At 35.7% G+C, this 23294-nt stretch overlaps 1 protein-coding gene across 1 annotated transcript in view; it reads left to right on the top strand.

The window, feature by feature from the left end:
• Positions 1-15467, top strand: part of LOC117166986 (extracellular sulfatase SULF-1 homolog) — a 554052-nt gene extending 538585 nt beyond the window's left edge. Inside the window, exon 16 of the mRNA XM_033351506.1 lies at positions 14590-15467. Within this exon, the coding sequence (XP_033207397.1) occupies positions 14590-14668 (79 nt within the window). The 3' untranslated portion in view covers positions 14669-15467. The remainder of the gene's footprint in view (positions 1-14589) is intronic.
• Positions 15468-23294: the final 7827 nt, after the last annotated feature.

The following is a 23294-nucleotide window of genomic DNA, read 5'->3' on the forward strand; positions in this document are numbered from 1 at the left end:
TCCGGCTACGCCTTTCTTTGAGCCTCGTTGTTCATACATTTCTTGCCACACAGGTTCAATTGCCCGAACAATCCTATCATTTAGGATAGCTGTGAATATCCTCTAAAGCGTGGTCAGACAAGTTATAGGCCTGTAGTTCTTCAGGTCAGCTTAGTTGCCTATTTGGCAGGAGTATTGTGCGCCCTTCCACCAACCTCTCTGGCATCGGCTCTTCCGACTTCAAATATGAGGGCAACACATAACTCCTTGAAGCTATTTATATTTTCTGAGTCTTCGTCCAGTCTATGCTGAACTTCGTAGACTTCTCTCCAAAATAGTTTGACCTCCTCTGGTTTGGGTGGGTGTTCGACAGTAACTGGAGGGTCTTGGAAGAGTTCAGATGGGTCAGAGAGAAACTGTTGATTTTCTCTGACCCACCTCTCCCTCCGCTCTAGTCTTCTCTCAGTGTCAGATATTATACGTATTCTCTCAACAATATGCTGCCTGATGGTCAGCAGCTTTGACTTGTTAAGTGTGTGATAACGGGTCCGGAGTTCGCGCGCGAACTTTCGAACCTTGGCGGTAAAATTCCTGCCAGATATGATGTAGTCAATCACACATTGAATGCGGAACGCGTACTGTCTTGCCTAGCCTATCTTTATTGCAAGTTGATGCATTCGTCTTTTGGTCTTATGATCAGCCGTTGATATATATATACTGGGGATGGGGGTGAGGCAAGTTCGAAATCTGAAATGGAAACCCCTATTTTGTATTGCATATTCGGATTCTTTGGATATAAATGCGTATGATTTGTCTAAAACATTTTTCTCGTTTCACGATAGATGGCGCTGTAATCGACAAAATTCAATTTTTCTTCATTTCACTGTTACTCAGAATACACGCTTACGATTCTGCAAAACTCGAAATTAGTCTTAAAACAAACTACTAGTTTTAGCGTAACCCAGGATCAACGATGTGGACGTAGCAGTTTTCTATTCCCTTCGGGGTGCTTGATTAACGTTAGTCCCCTTGCCTTTCACGATTCCGGGTGCTTGATTAACGTGAGTCCCCTCGCATCTCACGATTCAAGGTACTCAGGGAATCATCTTTTAATTAATGTAAGTGCTCACGTGTTGTTGGTTTTTCTTTATACACTTTGTGTTTCAGGTAGCCCCACAAAAATAAATCTAGTAAAGTCTGATCTGGCGATCTTCCAGACTATTTTATCGGACCGCGTCTACTAATGCAGCCACCATTGAAATCACGATCAAGAACTTCTCGTGTTACCGCTGAATAGTGTGCCGGACAGCTATCATGTTAAAACCACATGTTCTGTCGTATTTTTAAGCTCAATTCTTCAAGCAATATTGGCAGTTCATTTTCCAAAATGTCTTGATATTTTGGACCATTTAAGCTGCCTTCGATAATCTGGGGACCGATCAGTTTTACCAATTATTCTACACCATACGTTGACAGTCCATGGATGCTGGTGTTCGACTTCACGAATCCACTGCGGTTTTTCAGTACTCCAGTTGTGCATCTTATGCCGATTAACTATTCCATGGTTCGTAAAAGACGACTCGTCAGAGAATAATGCATAAAGAAAAAAGTTCGGATTTTGTTGTCTTTGTTCACGTGCCCACTGAGAAAAAGCTACCCGATTTTGGAAATCAACGCCGTGAAGTTCTTGATGTAAAGAGACATGATACGGATGAAATTTATTACGTTTCAAAATTTTCCAAAACACTGCTCTGAGACATTCCGGAATCACGAGCAATTTCTCGTGTACTAACGTGAGGATTATTGGCCACTGCAGCTAATACAGCAATTTCATTATTTTCGCCAGTGACTGTTGTTGTACGAATCTATTCCTTACGTTGAACACTTTCATCTGTAGTACATTTTGTAATAGTACGATAAAATGAAGCACGTGACACAATTCTATTTGGAAAACGCTGAGCGTAGAGATTGACAGCATTAGTTGCTTTTTGCGCTTTTTTCTAAATGGTAATAAGTAAATTCTAATTCGTCTACAATAATCTAACTTATTTCAGAGGAGATATATCAGTAAGAACCAATTTTTTGTGTTTTCTGTTGTTTACTCTGCATGTTTTACCGAAATATGCTCACTTCAGCGTGACGCAGTCAACGAGTTCAGAATAATTTTCCTAACCTCAGTGAAACTTTCGTCGAAATATGTTTAATCATTAACCGTTGCAGGTCTTACCTGCAACAAATTTTATGTTTTGTTTTTTTCTGTGTGGTTTTAAATCTGGTGCCCCGATTTACAACACAAATTCCCTCATACTTTGCAGTTTTCCCATTGCTGCTAAGGACTCCTTAGCAGAAAACAGATTTTATTCCATCGTAGGATAAACTTTCGCCCAATAGCATGTGAACTTTAACAGCAAGAAATTTTACATGCAACAAAATTTAACTTTAGTTTTTTCTGTGAAATTTTAAACATTTCCGATAAAAATTACGAAACATAACGAGCGATTTAAGAGCCTACGATTGACTATAGATACTGCGCTGGTGACCTTCTCAGGATAAAAACAAAAACAGAAACCCAAGACGACTCTCTCGGTTCCAGTTCTGCGCCCCTTCCCCTTTCCCAACCTTCCCTTATTAACTGAAGTTTTGGTGAGACTGACATTATAACTACAATCTCCGCCATATGACGATTTGCTACTTAACTTTGACATGATTTCGACTCAGAAAATAAACTTATTGCATAAAGGTGATAGTTGGGCGTATAATCTAAGCAATGAATAATACAAACTACAAAATAGACTCGGAAAGGACTGGAAGTTTGATTGACAAAAGGCATGCATACGGAAAATCTAAAGGTCATGTTTCAGGCGACGAATGGAGACATGGAGACGAATGGAGAAATATGGTCAGGAGTAGACAGTGAATCACAAGGTAGACAAGGAGTAGGTCTCATTTTGAAAGAAAGAGCAAAGCAGCATCTCGGAGACCATGAATTCATATCTCCCAGACTGCTATGGGCTAGAATGAAAGTAGGAATCAGAAGGAGACAATTCGAAGATGAAGCTATAGGACACCACAACTGCGATGTTGAACGCGATGCGATAGAAAGCTCAGTTGAGAAAGTCTGTGTCACTGAGCCTAGAGATATAATTAAGAACTTGAAAAACGGTAAGGCTGCCGGGGTAGACGGTATTAACGTTGATTACAGAGGGATTAGCTTATTAAATACCATAAGTAAAATATACTCAAAAATACTTATTCTTAGGGTAATGAAAATAACAGAAGCAAAGATTTGGGAAGTCCAAAGTAGGTTTATGCCAGGAACGCCATGTACGGATCAAATATTAGCTTAAGGCAAATAACAGAAAAAAGTTTGAGAGTAGGAAAAAAAGTTTTCTATGCCTTTGTTGACCTAGAAAAAGCTTTCGACAAGGTAGATAGAAGTAAACTTTGGGAAGTCGTGAAAGAGTATGGAGTCAATGGATGGCTCCTACAAGCTATAAAAACAATATATACGGGTAGCAAGGTGAGTGTAAGGGTCAATGGGAAATTGAGTGACTGCTTCGATATTATTCAAGAAGTTAGACACGGATGCGTTATGCCTTCATGGTTATTTATATTATTTATGGGCAAATGTGTAATAATGGCTCTTTTCGACGCAGAGGGTGTGGATCTCGAAACAGTAACGGTACGTGGGTTAGCGTTCGCAGATGATAAGGTTGTTATGGCAGAGTCAATCGAAGACTTTCAAACAATGTTAAATAAACTAGATGCAAGCATGAAGAGCATGGGCCTCAAAATTAATGGAAATAAAATAAAAACTATATTGTTCAAAGGAAACAGTGAGAAAACACTATGCAATATTTTATTAAATGATGAGAGAATTGAACAAGTTGATTAGTTCGTATACATTGGTAGCTTATTTTCTAGGAACGGGAAGATAGATGGGGAATTAGATAGACGCATAAACGAAGGTAAGAAGGTTATTAGAAGGTTATTGGTAGAGAAAGTCCCCTTATCAGAAGTAAAAATATATCAAATAAAGCTAACATAGCAATACATAATTCTATATTTGTGCCGACTGTACTATTCGGTAGCGAGACATGTACTTATCGAGAAAAGAATTAGAGTAAAATTAACGCAATTGACATGAGATTCATGCGCATGATATGCGGGAAAACTCTGTTGGACAAAGTAAGTAATGAGATAATTCTAAAAGAATGTGGTGCAGAAGAGACACTAGTAGACAAATCGGAAAGGAATGGGTAACATGGTTCGGGAATGTTGAGAGAATGCCAAATGAACTCCTAACGAAACAAGTGTATCAAGGTAAAGTAAATAGCAACATGCCCAGAGATAGACCGCAGAAAGAATGGTTAGAATGTATGAATGAGACCCTAGTTAGAAGAGACATAAGAAGTCACCGAAAGACGAGAGCCTGCATGAAAAAATGCATAGACATAAAAGAAGCTAGAGACTATGACAGGGCAGGAAAGTATGGCGGCAAATAGTTAATAAAAAGAGTGTCAGTAGAAACAAAAGACTGAAACAAAAGACCTTGGCCACTAATGGACCCAAGTGGGGAACCTTACATAACCACTTTGTGGAGATTTTCACTTGGGGCGATTGCTACAGAGATTGATCAGCAACCTGGGTCGGAGCAGTGTTGCGGATCGAACGTGTTATTTATATAAATAATACGAGAATTATGGATCAATCTGAAAATTCTCTATCCCTTCCCCATATTACTCCTTTCCCCACCGAGTGAGTCACGCCTACCTCGAAAGGGAAATGGCTTAATGGTGTAATAATCAAGATTTCTTCCAACTTCTTCATACACCAGAACCATTTTAATTTCTTCTCGTACGGTTAGATACTCCATTGTAAAGTAGTATTCGGAATAATCTTTTATCTAACTAAAATGAGTATTGTCTTAAATGTATTTTTTCTAATTTACTGTATTTAAGGAAAGACAAAAGTAAACACTTTCGTAATGTTTCGATAACCTCCGCTGACCTCAGTTTACAATAATGCCAGAGCTCAAATTTAAGAATATTCAGGAAACACTGCTAATGTGTGAACGGACATGGGTTTTGGTATATTTTTCAAAATAATAATTACCAAAGAGATCCGAAGCTATATTGCCCTCATTTTTAACCGACTTCAAAAAGAAGTTGGTTCTATCTATGTTCGTTGCAATGTATTCTTTTGATATACGAGTTTTTATTGCACTCGTTCAACGATTCTCTAGCGATTTGAAAATTTCTTTTTTTCCGTGGTCAGTCATGTCACAATGAAAATGGTGTGTTTTTTATTGTTAATTCATTGCAGAATCGCAAGTCTTCATTCTCAGTAACAGTAAAATGAAGAAAAATTGGATTTCGTCGATTACAGCGCCATCTATCGCGAATCGAGAAAAATGTTTTAGACAAATAATACGCATTTTTATCCAAAGAATCCGAATATGCAATACAAAATGCGGGTTCCCATTCAAGATTCCGAACTTGCCCCTACCCCCACCCCCAGGGGTGATGTGGGGGGATCGACTTTAACATCGGTGTATATACAGATTTGTCTGGACGTTGGCAAAATCACTGGCTCAGTACTGGTTAGATATAAGTAACGGCTTAATGCTGGCATTTCCCATTGAGTACCGAGTGCAAAGTGCGAGATCCAACAGATACGTGTCCTAAGCGCGCGCAAACTTGCAATTGTCCATTTTTCAATATTGTGGTAAGTAATAATGACAACGTTGATTTGTTTTTTCGAAATACTTATAATTTTTTATTATGTAAAATATGCTTCCGCAATCCGTATATAAAAAAATAAACTATTCAGAAACTCCAAGGACTTTAATCAGTATATGTAAGTGTAACAATTATTTATTTTCACTAACATAAGTAAATGTATCTGTAATTAATACATTTTTTTCAAGAACTTCCTTAACACTGCATATAAATTTAAGTTTCAATGATGCTACATTAAAATAAAATATGTTGTTATATTAATCTATCGTGATGAGAAATTAAGATTTCAATTAAAAGTGAAGACTAAAGGACTTCCTATCCGTCCAAAAAACTTCAAGTACAAATAAAATTGTATAAAGAGTCGTCTTAGTTATACTAAAAGCTTTCACATTTAAACGATTTAAAATATCGCAAGGAAGGATTTATATCTTCCTTCTGCGTAAATTGGTTGTAAGTAGAGATAGCTGCGTCACATGCTTAGGAAGCAAACGTTTTCCCTTTGGAGTAACAATGTTTTCAGTAATTGGAAGTAATCTTTCACTTTGCACAGATGAGGCTTGTACAGCTAAATATCGAGGCGGTGCTTTCGCTACGAGTGGAAATCTTTCGTTACTCTTTTTCCACCACGCGTGTTCTCATTCCTAATATAATATTCAGAGACTGCATAAATGCACAGCCTAGTACTTCTTCCGTTCTGTTTCTTAAAACTTTCTAGGGCTGAACATTTGGCGGTGCCATTTTTTTACCTCCATTTTGATTGAAGCTTTCAAATTTTTCATTTCTAACGAATAATAAAAAAAATGAATATTTGCAAAAAAATATGGGCAAAGATTAAACAAAAAATTTAAATGTTCGAAAAATGTTTTAAATTTCAGGGGGATGGCAAGAAATTTTTATTTTCCCCTAGCCGGGCAACCAAGAGGGTAGGAACTTTAATATGAAATGTGCAAACAGTACAAGCTACGTACAAACGTATACAAAAGGAAAATTTGATAAATTTGAATTTCGGGGGGTGCGTGAAGTTAGCTTCCCGAAAGCAATTTCACCCCTAATTTCGTAGCCAGAAGGGAACAAACGACAATATGAAATGTACAAACAGTACAAACGACGTACAAACGTATGTGAAAAGAAAATTTTAAACATGTGAACCTTGGGGGGCCAACTTCACGGGGGTGTTTTTGCTTAGTCTTTCTCGCGAAGGAATAATAAGGAGACCTAACTCCGTTCCCCACTTGGCAATAGAAACATTACCGTAAGTGATACGCACATTACAGGAAGATCTTAGATTTGAGTGCGCAGGTGCGCAATTGTCCTCTTCCTATACATGGAAAAGTGTGCGAGTGAGAAAGTTTGTCAAATTGACTTAAGTTGAGAGGTTCTGTTTGTTTGTTTTGATGCAAGTGTCAGAAATGTGTTCTAAGCCATGAGGTGTCAAGTTCCGGGTTGTGGTCAAAGTTACATGCGGGAGAAGGCAAATACACTTCGTTTTTTAAAGCCTTCACTGTAAGTACAATAAACGTCTAATATATTTTATTGTTTTACCTAACTGTCATTGAGCCTTGAGAATCTTTAGCCTATTTATCATATTTCAAATTTAAAAGGTAATTACCTGTACGTTTCCTTCTCAAAATATGTTCAAATATTTTTCAAACAAGTACCGAAAATACTGTTTATATATTTACTTTGTGTATCTTTCGTATGATGATCAACAAAAGAACACAACCTCTAACTTACGTCAATTTGACAAACTTTCTCACTCGCACACTTTTCCATGTATAGGAAGAGGACAAATGCGCACCTGCTCACTCAAATCTAAGATCTTCCTGTAATGTGCGTATCACTTACGGTAATGTTTCTATTACCAGTTTCAGATGTCTTCCCACTGGTAGTTGGGTATCACTTATTAAAAATAAGTGATACAAATGATATATTCACATAAATTTTCTTGACAATTAAATAAATTTGGAAAAAATATTAAACGATTGAATAAAGAGTTTTTGAATGGTAAACTTGTTAAGTTTTGATTTGGAAGTGTTAAACATTTTAAAATTCAGAAGAGTTTAATTTTGCCTGTTTTTGGTTGTCGTTGAGTTTTAAATACTTTAAATTGTGAAATCTTGAACTTTAATAGTTTGAACACAAAACTTAAACTAAGGATATGAATATGAAAAACAAAATGCCATCTGCAAATAACTTTTAGTTAAAATCAATTAAAATCGGTTCGACTTTTCTTTTGTAATATTGCGCAAAAATATTATACGATACAATTGATGAAAATTTTTATTTAATAATGTACAACTTATTGAAAAAAGCATGTAAAAAACGTTCTAAAAAATTTTAATATGAATAACATATAAGGAATTATTATTACGAGTTACTTTTTACCGCATAAGAACTTTTTAATTATGAATTAAAAATTAATGACACGTTTTTTTATTGTTGAACTATATATAGGTCTCGTAATAGTAATCAGCACATTGAAACAGTATTGGCTTCATTTCTCTTTGGATCTTCAATCTGCTTTCTATATGCATCGGTTTAGATTTTTGGAATCATAATTATGAATTAGAAACTTAAAATGCCTTTTCTTAGTCGCATATTGTATTTTCGACATTCAATCGACGAGCCATTCAAATCGAACAAACAGATCCGACCGTAGCACGGATCGAATGTCGGATTTACGACATGAATTTCGGTTGCACATTGAATTTTGGTTTTCAACATTTGAGCGAGGGTCCGATCGAATCGAAAATTTCGAACTGACGATAGCACGCGTCGAAGTTCGGTTTTGGACATTCGAGCGACGGGTCGATTGTATTGAAAAATCCGAACCGATGACAGTGCGCTTCGAAGTTCGGTTCTCGACATTTGAGCGACGGGCCGATCGAATTGAAAAATTCAAACCGACGACAGCGCTTGTCGAAGTTTGTTTTTCGATATTCGAGCGACGGGCCGATCGAATTGAAAAATTCGAACCAAGCATGGCACCGATCAAATTCGGTTTCTCGACAATCAAAACGCGTGCAATATCGGCTCGAAATCGGATCGAATTTTGTTGCGCATGTCTAATTTAAGCCAAATATCAAACGATATGAAAAAGGCCAAGAGAAGAAAAATGTTGCTTTTTTAATGCGTTACAAGATTATGATAACAACTTTTTTAATTTTCTTGAAAAATCAAAAATTCAAGCTAAGAAAAAATACATAGATAACATTTTTTTACTGAAAGTAGAGCAAACCAATTTTTATTAATGTCTTTCTTTTACATTCTCATCAGAAAAGTTATTAGATGTGTATAAAATTTGACACTCCTCCCCCCCCAGTTTTTGTCAAATGTCCGCGTTTTGAGACCCCCTGAATCCAAAAAATAGGTTTTTACGAATGTGCCTGTCTGTCGGTCTGCCTCTATGTATGCCTGTCTGTCTGTGAGCATGATAACTCTTGAAAAAATCATTCTATTAGATTGGCCTCTGATACACTCTTTCAGTGTCCTAAACTAAAGGTCAAGTTCGTTAACCAGCCATTTTGGATACAAAATTCAAAAAGTGAGCACTTTTTGAAGATTTTTGAGACCACTTTTTTCAAAATTCAAAATTTTTCTGTATGGATGTTTATAGTATTCAAAAATTTGAACAGTTTATCTTGATGAATTTTTTCATAAAACCAAAAATTACCAGAGTTAAAGCCTTTACAAAATTCCAAAAAACACACGATAATTAATCTTTTAAGCCAAATAACGGACGATTTGAAAAAAAGGCAAGAGAAGAAAAAGTTTTATTTCTAAATGCATTGGAAATAAGCAAATTCAGTTTATGGAAAAACGACAAAAGTTGCAATAAAATGTGCAATAACAAATTTTTTTGTAAAGAATGCGCATTTTTTTTAAATTGGACAATGAAACTATGTTTTAATACCAATGTAAGTTATGAACTTTAATAATATACATTTATGGGAATGATATAACATATTAGGGATAAAATCGAGTGCGAAGCATGCGATACGTAATGAGAATGTGTTCGTTAAAGCCGAAGGAGCTTTAACAAACGAGAATTCACAATTACCAAATTACTGTTGTCGATGCTATGACCTTTAGTTTTCAAAAGTCGATGCAAAAAGATCGAGCGCGTAGCGCGAGGTAAATACATCATCGAGCGCGAAGCGCGCGAACCAACAGTTAAACGCCCTAGGCGCGCTCAAACTTGCGATCTAATCCGTTTAGTTAATAATTAATTTCTTTGGTTGAGGGTGTTGGTTCAATGCGACTTTAAATTTTTTTTAAATAGGTACGGCACTGATTCCACATATATTTTTTCCGAAGGATTTGTGAACGAAAGAAGAAAAACTTGTCGAATATCCGGGGCTTTGCGAGATCCTCGGTTGATTGAAATGTTGAAAAATCAAAAAATTTGTTGAGGAAATGATTATCTTCCCCACAAATATGAATTTTGCGAAAGATAGAAACCAGCGCGTAGCAGATGGCAGCATTTGAAAGATTAGAATCGTTTGCTAATTTATTTTTTTACTCACAATTCTGAAACAATAGAAGAATTCTAGAGATTCACGGCTATTTCAAAGGGTCAGGTCTTGAAGATGGTGTCCCCAAAATTTGCGAAATACGTTGCGAAATGGAGCAAAAAGCAGAGAGAACTGAAACGCCCTGTCTGTGTTTTTGTAACTGCATTCGTGATGTTTTTTAGCATGTTGAATCCGAATCCGGTGTCGGTTGACCTTCATTAGTTCAAGATCAAGGTCATTTGAACGGCAAACCAACAAAATAACCTCAAAAAAATTTGTAAAAATTTATATATAAGTTTTACGAGTCGTAGAATCTAAATCGTAGGTCATTTTGACCATATCTAGTATTTTCAAGGTCATTGAAATATGAAAATAGCAACCCATATATCGAGTTTGATAGACCTTCATCAATTCACGTACAAGCTCATAATAAGATCAAAAATTAACAATCCCTCGTAAACAATTACGATAGACATATTTTTTTGTATCAACTTGTGTTCATGTTTTCCGCTCATACCGTACTCTCTTACTATCAAATGATCGACGTAACGGTTTTTTTCGCTTTTTGTCTGTAGTTTTACACTCTCTTTTCAGTGACCAGCAGTAATCAGTCATCATAGCGACATCCCACCTGCCTTGGTAGTGTTTTCCATTTCTTTTATGTCTTGATGGAAGTGCTCTCCTTGCTCTTCACTGTAATCGCCACAATTCCCTGGGAATCAATCCAGGTGATTATGCAGGAAGTACAATTTGTATGACATCAGGCACCCCATTTTCCCAATGTTCACAATCATTTCGGCTACTATAACTTTATAATTTTCATTTCTTTTATTTCCTCAAAAGTTTTTCACAACTTCCTTAAAACTGAGCCATGCATCCCTTTGAATTTTTGTCATTGACGTTGGAAATTTATCATCTTGTAAAAGTCTCCTTATTTCTGGACCATCAAAAATCCCCTCTTTCAACTTGGCAGCAGATTCAATGATATTTCTTTTTCCTATTTCAAGTGATTTCCTTTCAGCCCACTTATGATTCGTGTAATGTTTTTCACGATTTCTACTCCCAAAGGCAAAAGAAACACGGATTCTTTGTAAATCCGGACTGCTGTCCTAGCAATATGCCTGAAACTTTCAAATCACCACATATAAGCCAATTATATGTTTTGTATTCACTGGCCTCTAAAAGTTTTTTAAGACTAGTGAAGGATTCTTTCATAGTCGTAGAGTGTGCGGCAGGTACTGCGGCATATTGATTTTTGTTGTGAAGTATTACAGCTATTAAGCTTCTTTTTGATGAGTCAATAAACAGTCTCCAATCATCATCTTTATAAGTACTTGGCTTAAGTTCTTCCATCAGTCCTTTAACATTTGAACAGTACACTAATTTTTCTTCATCAAAGACTTTTTCTTCGAAAGACTGCTTAAAACTATCATTTCTTTTTCTATAAATCGTTACTTTTGTACCTTTTTCTAATAAATGTTTACTTTTTAAAACTGAAGCTAAATGTTCCGCAATTCTATTGCTTACTCCACCTGGTTTATAAACTTCATCAGAGCTTTCACTGCTATCGCTTTCATATTCATCTTGATTTTCATAATCGGTCTTAGTGCTTTTGTCATCATCACCATCATAATCATCATCATCATCTTTAGATTCAATTAATAAATTTTCTATACTATCAACATCGACCTCATCAATCGTTTGAGTTCTCTCAACGTCTTTTTTTACTGATCCTATCTGGGCGTATTTAAGATTATGAAAATTTTTTTTATTATACCCACGGATATCCGTTTTACAGAAATAACAATCATTTTCGTTGGATGGCTCATTCCATTCTGTGGGTTTAATGAAGATCAATTTAGAATCGTCTTTAGTTTTTTTCCAAATAGAAAGCATTTTGCGGCAGTTATTGCAAATACTATCATTCGGGCACACGTGTTTAGAAAATGAGGTTGAAGGTTTGTTTAAATTTTCCATATTTTTATATATAAACCCACTCGACAGGGATTCTGGTCCGAATGCAGGTGAGTCCGCCGTTCTGGAGGTGATAACCCTTTGACCTCTCCAGGGCTAAGTAAAAGGGCTTTTCGTCTTTGACGAGGACAATGTCAACTCGTCGACGAACACACTAGGGCATCATCCTCACACCCTGCCGACCATGCATCCGCAGATCCACACATGCACACATGCAAACATTCACTCATAACCGCAAATACATGTGGACATTTATAAAATGTATTTTTTATCATATTAGGGCAAAAAGAACCCACTTCTTTTTTAAAGATATACCATTCTTATGGGTAAAAAGCTTTCTCTTTCAGGAAATCTATAGCAGCTAATATTGATAAGAAAGTGCACTGCCTTACTTTCGAAAAATTCACAGCAGCTAACGTTGATAAAGATAAATTAATATTTCAAGTTTCTGTACAGACGAAAAACTAAAGATGATTCTAAATTAATTTTTTCAAACATTTTTTCAACAGTACCTCATGGATTTAACCTTTAAATGACCTTGACCTTGAACTCATGAAGGTCAACCGACACCGAATTCGGATTCAGCATGCTCAAAAACCTACATTTGATTTTTTTCCGATTTTTTAGCGTTTTTTCCGAATTCGACCTTCAAATGACCGTCAGATAACCAAATATGATCAAATCAACCTTGGATTTGTATTCAGCGACCCTCAAAACCTATATATAAATTTTTACAAAATTTTTTGAGGTTATTTTGTTAGTTCGACCTTCAAATAACCTTGATCTTGAACTAATTAAGGTCAACCGACACCGGATTTGAATTAATCGTGCTAAAAAACCTATGTATGAATTTTTTCAGATTTTTTCAGCAATATTTTCTTCATTTGACCTTCAAATGACCTTGAAAGCGATCTGATCTGAAAAAACTGACAAACGATTCGGAATCAGCGACGCAAAAACATAGAACTCCAAAGGTCGCCTCCATGAACTTTGACTTTTTTTGTGTGCCTGTGTAATCATTTCATCAACAAATTTTTCGATTTTTCAACATTTTAATGATCCGAGGATCTCGCAAAACCCTGGATATTCGACAAGTTTTCCTTCGTTCGTTCACAAATCCTTCAGAAAAAATATATAGGGAATCAGTGCCGTACCTATTATATCTTTTTTTAAATGTTTCTATGTTGATTGTTTCAGATACGTATAAATTAATTACAGATAAAATATGTTTATTTTTTTAACAATTTGCTTTGAACAATTTCTTATGCTTCTGAACTTAAAAAAAAATTTTTTTAACATTTCAATTATACTGAGAAATAATAAAATATTAGATTTACTGATGTTTAAACAATTAAAAATGTACATTATGGAATACTTGTAAGAAATTATAGTTTCCTTAATTCGATGCGCTGGTTTTAAAATTCGTTTGAATTATTTACGCATTGTACTACTCATCTACGGCGCCCCTCGCGGCATTTTGTAACATCACAGGTCATCTCAGGAATCGTGGTAGCCCTACTCACGGGAGTTTCGGGACCTGTATATACGACCGTGGGCATGAAGGCACTTATTCTAAATCCTGGGCTCGATCCCAATTATTGTTGCAAACGATCATGTTTACAACAATCTTAGAAAGAATAAAGAGGGTAGTGATTATGAGTTGAATAGTGGCATTTGTGATGGAAATTTCTTTAACATTTCATTTTCTTGTTACTTTGGGTTTTATAAAGGTTTCATTTAAATATGCCCAATTTTCCAACTTCCCGCTAATTCCCCCCGTCAATTTCTGTGCTCACTCGCATTCACCTACCTCTTGTCGAAAGGTGAAATAGTCACCCATCGAGTGACCTGTGAGAAACCTGGAAGAACCCTTAAATGCTTTGTGTGGGTGAGAAATATGGCGGCTGTGCAGTATTGTAGCGCCTGTGACCTTCTTACATCCATATACCGCGAATAATCTGCTTACAGAGACTATGACTTTTGATAGCTTAAAATGCAATGGTATTTATTTTAATGTTTTTCCATTTTTTAGGTGTATATTTTAAAATTGAACAATTTTCAATACCTCTGATTGCATATTTTATCATATTGAATTTTTATTTTTCGTATTAATCCTACTGAATTTAAAAATGCTAAGCTTTGAATAAAGTTGTCTGCTTTCATTAGAAATGTTTTGAATTCAGAAGGTTTCTACTTTGACTTTAATTTGCATTCTAGTTTCGGTTACTTACATTTTTTTTTAAATTAGTTTTAAAAACTTCAACTAAACAAATTTTGAGACTGAGAACAATGTTTGCAAATCAGAAAAGATTGTGATAATTCTTGCAGTTAAGCGGCCGTATTCAAATTGAAAAAAGCAGTAATCTTACATTTTTGAATAGGCGGAGCAGAAGTTTGCAAAACAACTGGCGACATCACGAAGACCTAATAAACACAAGAAGGCATCATCACCCGAAATAGGATAAGAAAATATTTTTTAAAATAATTTACTTAACTTTATCTCGTTCATTTCAAACTCTTAATTAATTCTCTTATGTGTGGGTTGAAAGGTCCAAAAATCTGTAACATACCTACGAAATTGAGTATTATTAGGCTAAGATTTGTTAGAGTCATCGATACTTTAGTATCAAGAGCCACACAGAAAAACAAATACTTCATGTGGAAAATTGGACTCACTTTAATTTTTAACAAAAAGAAGCATATGAAATTAAGAATCTTCTGTAATCGTTAAAGTAATCATATAAAAATTCTGAAATTCAGATAGTTAGGACCCGAAGTTAAGAAGATATTTATACTGAATAGTTAGTGTAAGAGGATCCACTCACCCCCGGACCTGTGATTCCTACCCTGATATCACATGAATTATGAAGATAATCCTTATAGAATCCTTTTCGATTTTCTATAAGTATAAAAGTAGAAACCTTATGTGCACCAAAAACCTCGAAGATCTTTCTTATTTGTGTTAACACCACTGCACAGTCATACTTTTAGATTACATTCTTGACATTTAGTCTAAAAGAATATGATAATAAGATCAGTGCGAATGCGTGAGAGGTGGAGAGGATAAGAGAAAAAAGGGGGAGGAAGTGTATGTGGGGGCATTGTGCTGCGGATATATAGAGATATAGAGATCCAAGCGAATTTTTCGATGGCAGTGAGCTGCGAATTAAAATTTAAAGAGAGTTTGATAAGATTAATTTTGTTGTGTATCATTTATTTTATGGTAATAAAGTTTATTTCTTTTTTTTTTAATAATAAAGGAATTTGTTTGTTAACAAATCAGAAGTAGGATACCACTCTGAATTTTGGTGTCTGTGAGGGGAAAAAGAGAAGTTGTGTGTAGAAGACACGGTAATGGTTACAAATGACTGAGAAACAGTTTGACCGTTTTCAACATGGACTTGTCGAGACTACTGGTGTTAAAACAAGAACAATGGCTGACCAACAAAATTTGAACGTGAATTCCGAGATCGAGAGGCAGAAGGAATTTGTTTGTTAGCAACAGTAAGTATACAGTTCACTAGGGATATTGTTTTAACTGAATACAATTTAAGATACACATAAATACGACAAAGCATCACTTGACACGTGAAAAAAGTATAAAAACGGAGCAGAGTACCAAGACTGGCATAACTTTCTGGCTTGTATATTAAAATTTGGGCACATCCAAAGAACTTCTAGTTTACGCCAAATTATTGTATGTACATTATTTTCTTATCTCGTCTTTTATTTATGATGATTTTTTTGTAATACTGTATAATTACGTTTTTTTAACTTGTTGATGACAATAATAACTATATGTACTAACTTCTCCTTATTCAAAGTTCCAGACTTATATAACAGTTTCCCTAAATTCAGTGCCATGGGTGTGTTTTTGACAATTCGGATAAGATACTTGAACAAAGTTGACGGTAGACGAATCAAAAGACTTAACCGAATTGCATGAAACTGATTCTTCATAATCACAGCAGTATTATTGTAACAACAAGCGAAAACGTATTTAAAAGCGCAGAAGGATAAAGAAACATCCAAGTGAGAATACTGTCTCACGAAATATAGTAATTTCACATATTTCATTATTATTTATCTTTTACATGAATAAGGATTCCACAAAAATTTTATTGCATTTAAAATTAAAGACAGCCAAAACCAAAATTATTCCTCTATGTTTCAGCATTTTTTATTATGTGTGAACCAATCAGACTTCGACAAATTATCTTGTATTTTAATAAAAACAATTGGTTAATTCCAGTTATTTCACTGCTGCCCTATTTCAATTTTATATTATATTACTTATCAACAAAAACTTTGAAAACTGTATATTAATGTATGTATGAACTTTTTTCTGAGCAATAATACTTAAAATACAATCAGATTAAAAAATACACATTTTTACACAAAGTAAATATTTTCAAAAGCAGGCATATATAGGGTTTCTCGCGAGTTATTCTTCCTTATCATTGTAGAGACGGCACAGTGGTCGGAATAGCAAGAAAAAAATGGTCAAAATTTATAAAATCGTTTTATTTTTGTGTGAAACCAAATACGGTATTCTATAAAAAATTAATCTTTGCATCAAATGCCGAAATGATTAGGCTCTGTCTTACGCACGTGGGGTTTGATAGGACCTAAAAGATGGCCTGCCCCCATACTTGCACAAGACTTGTCGAAACATAAAAATTATATTCTCGGGTGCAAGTGCTTTAAATTATTTCCTAAGTGCGCGATTTCATTGACAATGTATTGAAGTAGCGAGTAGTTGATTGAAAATATTTAAAATGTTGCTGTTCCTAACTGCTACTTTCGTTTTAAACACGTTTACAAGACAGGTGTACTCGCATGGTGATTAGGCAGAGTAGAACCCTAAAATCGTTTTATTTTTGACAGTTTAGATATTTATTTTTTAAATTTGATTAAGAATTTTTTTAGAATTTTGTCTTTGTCAATTTTGACCTCATATCTGAATTTCTTGATCACAAAACCCCCTGACGGATAATTCTCACGAGCGTAACATAAGTTTTTCCTAATTTGGTCCGCCATTTTATGAAGGCCATTTCTTTTCTGACAATGTTGATCTCCAATACGAATTTCTTGACCACGAAAACATAAGCTTACCGAGTTTTAAGAAAGTTTACTTACTGTTTGCATTTTGGCCAACTTTTCGGGTGTTTGAGACCACTATGAGCGGGTGGAAGTAACACAAAATTAGTCGGAAAGTCCCATAAACTTTTTGGATTCAATAAGTATTTTGGGACTTGTAGACAGTTTGTATGCATGGAGACTAGCTATCGTCAGCATTACTTCCCCTTTTGCGAAAAGTTCACGACGTTCGCGTTGCACGCACACTGTCACAAAAGATGCTCACCGTACAATTTCGAATCTTTGTAATTCCCGGAGTAAGTATTTGACCTAAAAAGTTTATGGCACTTTTTGACTTTTTTCTACCAGCCCGCGCCCCTACAAGGATAAGGATAACTCACGGGACACCCTATACAGAAGGGTGGGTCGGAAATTACGAATTCTGGAGTTCGACATATCTATAACGCAAAAAAGTAGCGTATTGGGATCCGAAAAAGTACTATTAATTTAGTATCAATGGACATGCAGCTTGTTTAGAGAGTTTCTCATGGAATTCCTTAAATTCCTTGAATTACATGAATTTTTGGAATTGCACAAATTCATTAAATGACAGGAATTCATTTAATTACGCGAATTTCTTGAATTGCATGAATACGCGTGTTTAGTCCGTTACATTAATGGAGTGTGATGTAACAAGGCGGTGGAGCTTAAAACAACATGACGATTCTTATGGATTCATTGCTCATGCAAAAATACTGTACTGCGCCCTAAGAAGCTACATTTCAAAAATGGAAACTAAAGAAAATTTGGAAACTCTCCAAACAAGAGATTGTTTAAACATTTTTATTTAGAGCTCGGGCAATCAAGCTGCATGTCCATCTACCCCAAATGTATCGTGTAATTTGATGAATTCCTTGAATTTCATGAATTTCTTGAATTTTTGCATTCATGGAATTTTATGAATTCCTTGATGAGTTACTCGCATTCCATGATTACCTTGAATTGCGTGAATTTCTATAATTCCGTGAATTCCACAAATTCCCTGAATTCCGTGAATTCCATGAATTCATAACACTTAAACATTCTTTCAAAGTTTCACTTCCACCCTACGTCCCGAGAGAATCACATTTTCTTAAACATACTTGGAGGTCAAAAAAATGTTTCGAATTTTTTGCAGACTTTAATCAATTATTTTCTGATAGATAATCCCGATTTTATTCACCCCTATTTTCGGCGAAAGTCTTAATGAAATGAAATTGGAATTACAGGCAATTTTTAAAATTTGGAATTCCGCACGGAGGAAAATGTTAAATGACAATTTACAAAGCTAATTTCATTAAATACCAAAATAAAAATGTTTAATATTCGCTGTATTTGTAACTTTAATTCCTCGGTCTTGACAATTTTATTTCCAGTGCATTTTTATTGCTGGGAAGTTTTGAAGTGTCTGTAGACTCTACTTTTTCTACCTTCCTACCTACCTATACGATCCGGTCCGTATTTAGTTCAAAATAAACCACCATCTTTCTCGTGCTCATTAAAATATCAATAGGCTTAATTCACCTAGCCCTTTTTACTTGACACAGCCCTTCTAGCAGGCCTATCGCAAAAACTAATATGTCTAACGACTAACTTTTTTGCACGAAAATGTGTCTCAAGTGCAGGCAACCCCTGTTGTTCCTCTTTGTCAGGTTGATCATAGGAGGAGCACCAATGCGCTTCCCTAAAACCGCCTTCAGATCTTCCTCAACATTTACCACCTCGGTAGTTTCCACGAGGTCGTAAAGCACGATATTGGCTCTTGGCACGAGATGACGAATGCCACCGCTGTCTCCAAAAGCCGCTGAGAGAGCCGTTCCAAACCGCTCTCTTTCCTCCTTTTTGGCTTTGAGCTCTATAATCAAATCGCCAGTTCTTTTCTGCCTGATGGCTTTGACAAAAAAACCGTGGTCGCCACGCTTAACGCTCGTCTGGACTTCCTTCATCACATCCGCATATTTTTGTTCCCAGCAGCAGGCTTGATGGCAATAGCCTCTCTGGGAATTTTCCTCTTTCTTCGCCTTTTTGGTCGACAGGGTTCTTTCTCCCGTTTTGGATCCTTTTTGGTCCTTTCCTTCGTTTTTTCTCCGTCAGTTTTTGACGTCTGCTTCTTTTTACGCCTCCTATTTGGGGCCTCGGTTCACTCACCCTCAACCTAGGGTTTGGACTTCTTCGGGGCCGGGTCCTGAAGAGCTTGGATTGAAAAATTGATGAGGTATTGAAATCGATGGACGATTGATCAGATTAAAATCAAAGTGACTTTAAGTAAGTTAAACCCATAAGTTATATTTAGATAGTAGTTGTCTTGAATTATAACTCTGACCTTCGGTCAATTGACGTAGCCTTAAGTTGCGAGTGTTAGTTACTATTTTAGTAACTAACGCACTGATTACAAATATTTTGTTCGTACTTTCTGTCTATTATTTTTAGAATCTCTCATCAATTCTTTAATTCATTGTCAATTAGAAATTTTATTGGCATTTTCAAACAGCCTTTTTTGTAAAAAAAAACTCACGCATATTTTACAAATTTAAATATATTACTTTTTGGCAATTTTCATAAATAGAAATACAAAATGTACCACATGATTTCATTAAAATTGATTTAATATGATATATGCCACTATCCATTTACTGAATTCTGCATTTGTGTTTGAAACAATTTCTAAAGAAACAATTAGACTTAAAAAATATGCGTATATTATAAGTATATTTGGCCTGACATACTTTTCGAAAATGTCAGTAAAATTTGTAGTCGAAAATAAATTAAAGGAATGATGCGAGGTTCTGGAAATGTGATACAGAACATACAGACAAACTGTGTGTAATAATTTCGACATATTTTCTGATTAATATTTTCTTGATTTGGCATTGTTATCACAGGCAGATAAAAGCGCGATCCTCTTGTGTCTACTTTCCTCATTAATAAAACAAGTTGCGCTCCCTACCACTACTTTTCAACCTAACCTGCGGTAAAGATTTCATAAACATGAGCGATGGCACGTTCTTCCATAAATCAGAAAGATGATACTTGATTTGCGCGGCTCTCAATATTAAGTTCCGAATTACTCAAGCGAGCAACTAATAGAGTCCGTGTGCGGTAACTTACAATAACCGCATCGATTAACCCCAGTTAAGGACCCCTTAATCGCGTTACCCGCAGGTACATTTGTATTTGTAATCGCACCCTTCATGATCCCACTAACTTCGCTTTAATTCGACATTGTCTCGCAACAAGTATTTAAAAAAATTTCAGTACAAAAAAATTAAAAATTATTAAATTAATATATCTATTCAATCTATGAGATAGTCTGGTTTAAAATGAACTGACTCACCTTTAGATGTTCTTGATGCAATGGCCAGCTAAATAAACTTTAATTTTATCACTTATTCCCACTCTCACATATACACTTTTTCTTTGATAAAACATTAAATAAATACGCGAGCTAGGGTCTTCGTGAAACAGCCAATCCTTTTTTCTTTCCGGATGATCCTGGTTCCCTCTGCTTGCCCGCTGTGAGAGGGAGGTATTACTTCGTGGTCTCCTACATCCACCGACTATGAGCTGACTACGGAGTTCCGTCGCAACTCACACCCTCGTTAATCTCCTAATTTTCTCCTGGGCTATGTACGTTTTCCACCCAGAGTTTCCCACGTTGAAAATCCCTCGTCTTCTTCCTCCGGGGCATGACTGACCACGGAACAAAAGAATTTTTCAAATCGCTACAGAATCGTTAAACGAGTGCAATAAAAACTCGTACATAAAAAAAACATCGCGACGAACATAGGTAGAACCTTCTTCTCTTTGAAGTTGGTTAAAAATAAGGGCAATAGAGCTTCGGATCTCTTTGGTAATTATTATTTTGAAAAACATACCAAAACGTATGTCCGTTCTTGAGAAGTAATTATTAAGTAATATGTTTACAGTATCAGTGTTTCCTGAATATATCTAAATTTTAGGTCTGGCATTATTGTAGATTGAGGTCAGCGGAGGCTATCGAAACATCACGAAAGTGTTTACTTTTTTCCTTCCTTAAATACAGTAAATTAGAAAAAATACATTTAAGACAAAACTCATTTTAGTTAGATCAAAGATTATTAAGAAAACCACTTTATAGTGGAGTATCTAGCCGTACGAAAAAAATTGAAATGGTTCTGGTGTATTGAGAAGCTGGAAAAAATCTTGATAATGCTGCAAATCTCTACGCTCAGCGTTTTCCAAATAGAATTGCGTCAAGTGCTTTATTTTATCGTACTATTACAAAATGTACTACAGATGAAAGTGTTCAATGTAAGGAATAGACTCGTACAACAACAGTCACTGAAGAAAATAATGAAATTGCTGTATTAGCTGCAGTGGCCAATAATCCTCACTTTGATACACGAAAAATTGCTCGTAATTCCAGCATGTCTCAGAGCAGTGTTTGGAAAATTTTTAAACGTAATAAATTTCATGCGTAACATGTCTATTTACATCAAGAACTTCATGGCGTTGATTTCCAAAATCGGATAGCTTTTTGTCAGTGGGCACGTGAACAAATACAATAAAATCCGAACTGTTTCGTTATGTAGTATTCTCTGACGAGTCGTCTTTTACGAACCATGGAATAGTTAATCGACACAACATGCACTACTGGAGTATTGAAAATCCGTACTGGCTTCGTGAAGTCGAGCACCAGCGTCCATAGACTGTCAACGTATGGTGTGGAATAATTATCAACAAACTTATCGGTTAGACTTGAGCTTAGAAATACGGCAGAACATTTGGTTTCAACATGATGGTTGTCCGGCACACTATTCAGCGGTAGCACGAGAAGTTCTTGATCGTGAATTCAATGGTGGTTGCATTGGCAGAGGCGGTCCGATAAGTTGACTTGCAAGATCGCCAGATCTTACTTTACCAGATTTCTTTTTCTGGGGCTATCTGAAAGACAAAGTGTATAAAGAAAAACCAACAACACGTGGCCCCCATTCGGTTCGTTTTTAAAAACTCAGAAAAACGGCAAAATCAACTTTTAAATTGTTGAAATTCGGATTCTACGTTAAAGTTTGCATTTGAAACATACGGAGTAATCGCAATACTTTTTCTTGCAGCGTTAAAAACTTAAAATAATAAAATACCTGTGATTTACATGGGTCGAAGGCGCCTTCAAGTGCATCTTCTTTTAGTTGCAATTAATAAGCGTTCCGTTGCTAACTTTAAGAATTTTGTCTGGATGCTAACGCCACGCAGCGGAAACCTCAGACAACAGCACTGCGATGCAAGTGAGAGAGAATTTTATTTTTAAACTTCGCGCGCAACATACTACTTGAGCTATTATGGATGCGCTTGAAGTCACCTTCAGCAGAAGTTAATGACATTTTTTAAAATTTTGAACGCTGCACAAAAAAGTATTGCGATTACTTCGTGAATTTCTAATAGAAAATTTAACGTAGAATTTGAATTTCAACAGTTTAAAAGTTGACCTTGCTGTTTTTTGAGTTTTTTAAAAAGCAACCGAATGAGACTTAATGAGGTCTTTACGGGTACTTTGTAAAGGCTCCTTTCGGTTCCTTCGGTCCGCCAGGGAATTCATTTGAAATACGGATTAATAAGTGCATTGAAACCAAAGGTCATCATTTCGAGCACTTACTTTAATTAAGAAATGATTGCCTAAGTACCTCGAATCGTGAGAGGCGAGGGGACTCACGTTAATCAAACACCCCGAATCGTGAGAGGCAGGGGGACTCACGTTAATCAAGCACCCTGAAGGGAACAGAAAACTGCTACGTTCACGTCGTTTATCCTGAGTTACGCTAAAAGTAGTAGTTTGTTTTAAGGGCATGTGACACAGCTAAATACCTATATTACCGACCTCACTTTTTCGGTTCACTGAATGTTTTTTTGAACCTAAGAACTTTTTTTGTAAGTAAAATATCGAGCTGAAACTTCGGGAAATGTATTAGAGTGCAATAAAGTACGTTTAGGT

The sequence above is a fragment of the Belonocnema kinseyi genome, chromosome 2 (genome assembly GCF_010883055.1).
Source record: "Belonocnema kinseyi isolate 2016_QV_RU_SX_M_011 chromosome 2, B_treatae_v1, whole genome shotgun sequence".
NCBI classification, from domain to species: Eukaryota; Metazoa; Arthropoda; class Insecta; order Hymenoptera; family Cynipidae; genus Belonocnema; species Belonocnema kinseyi.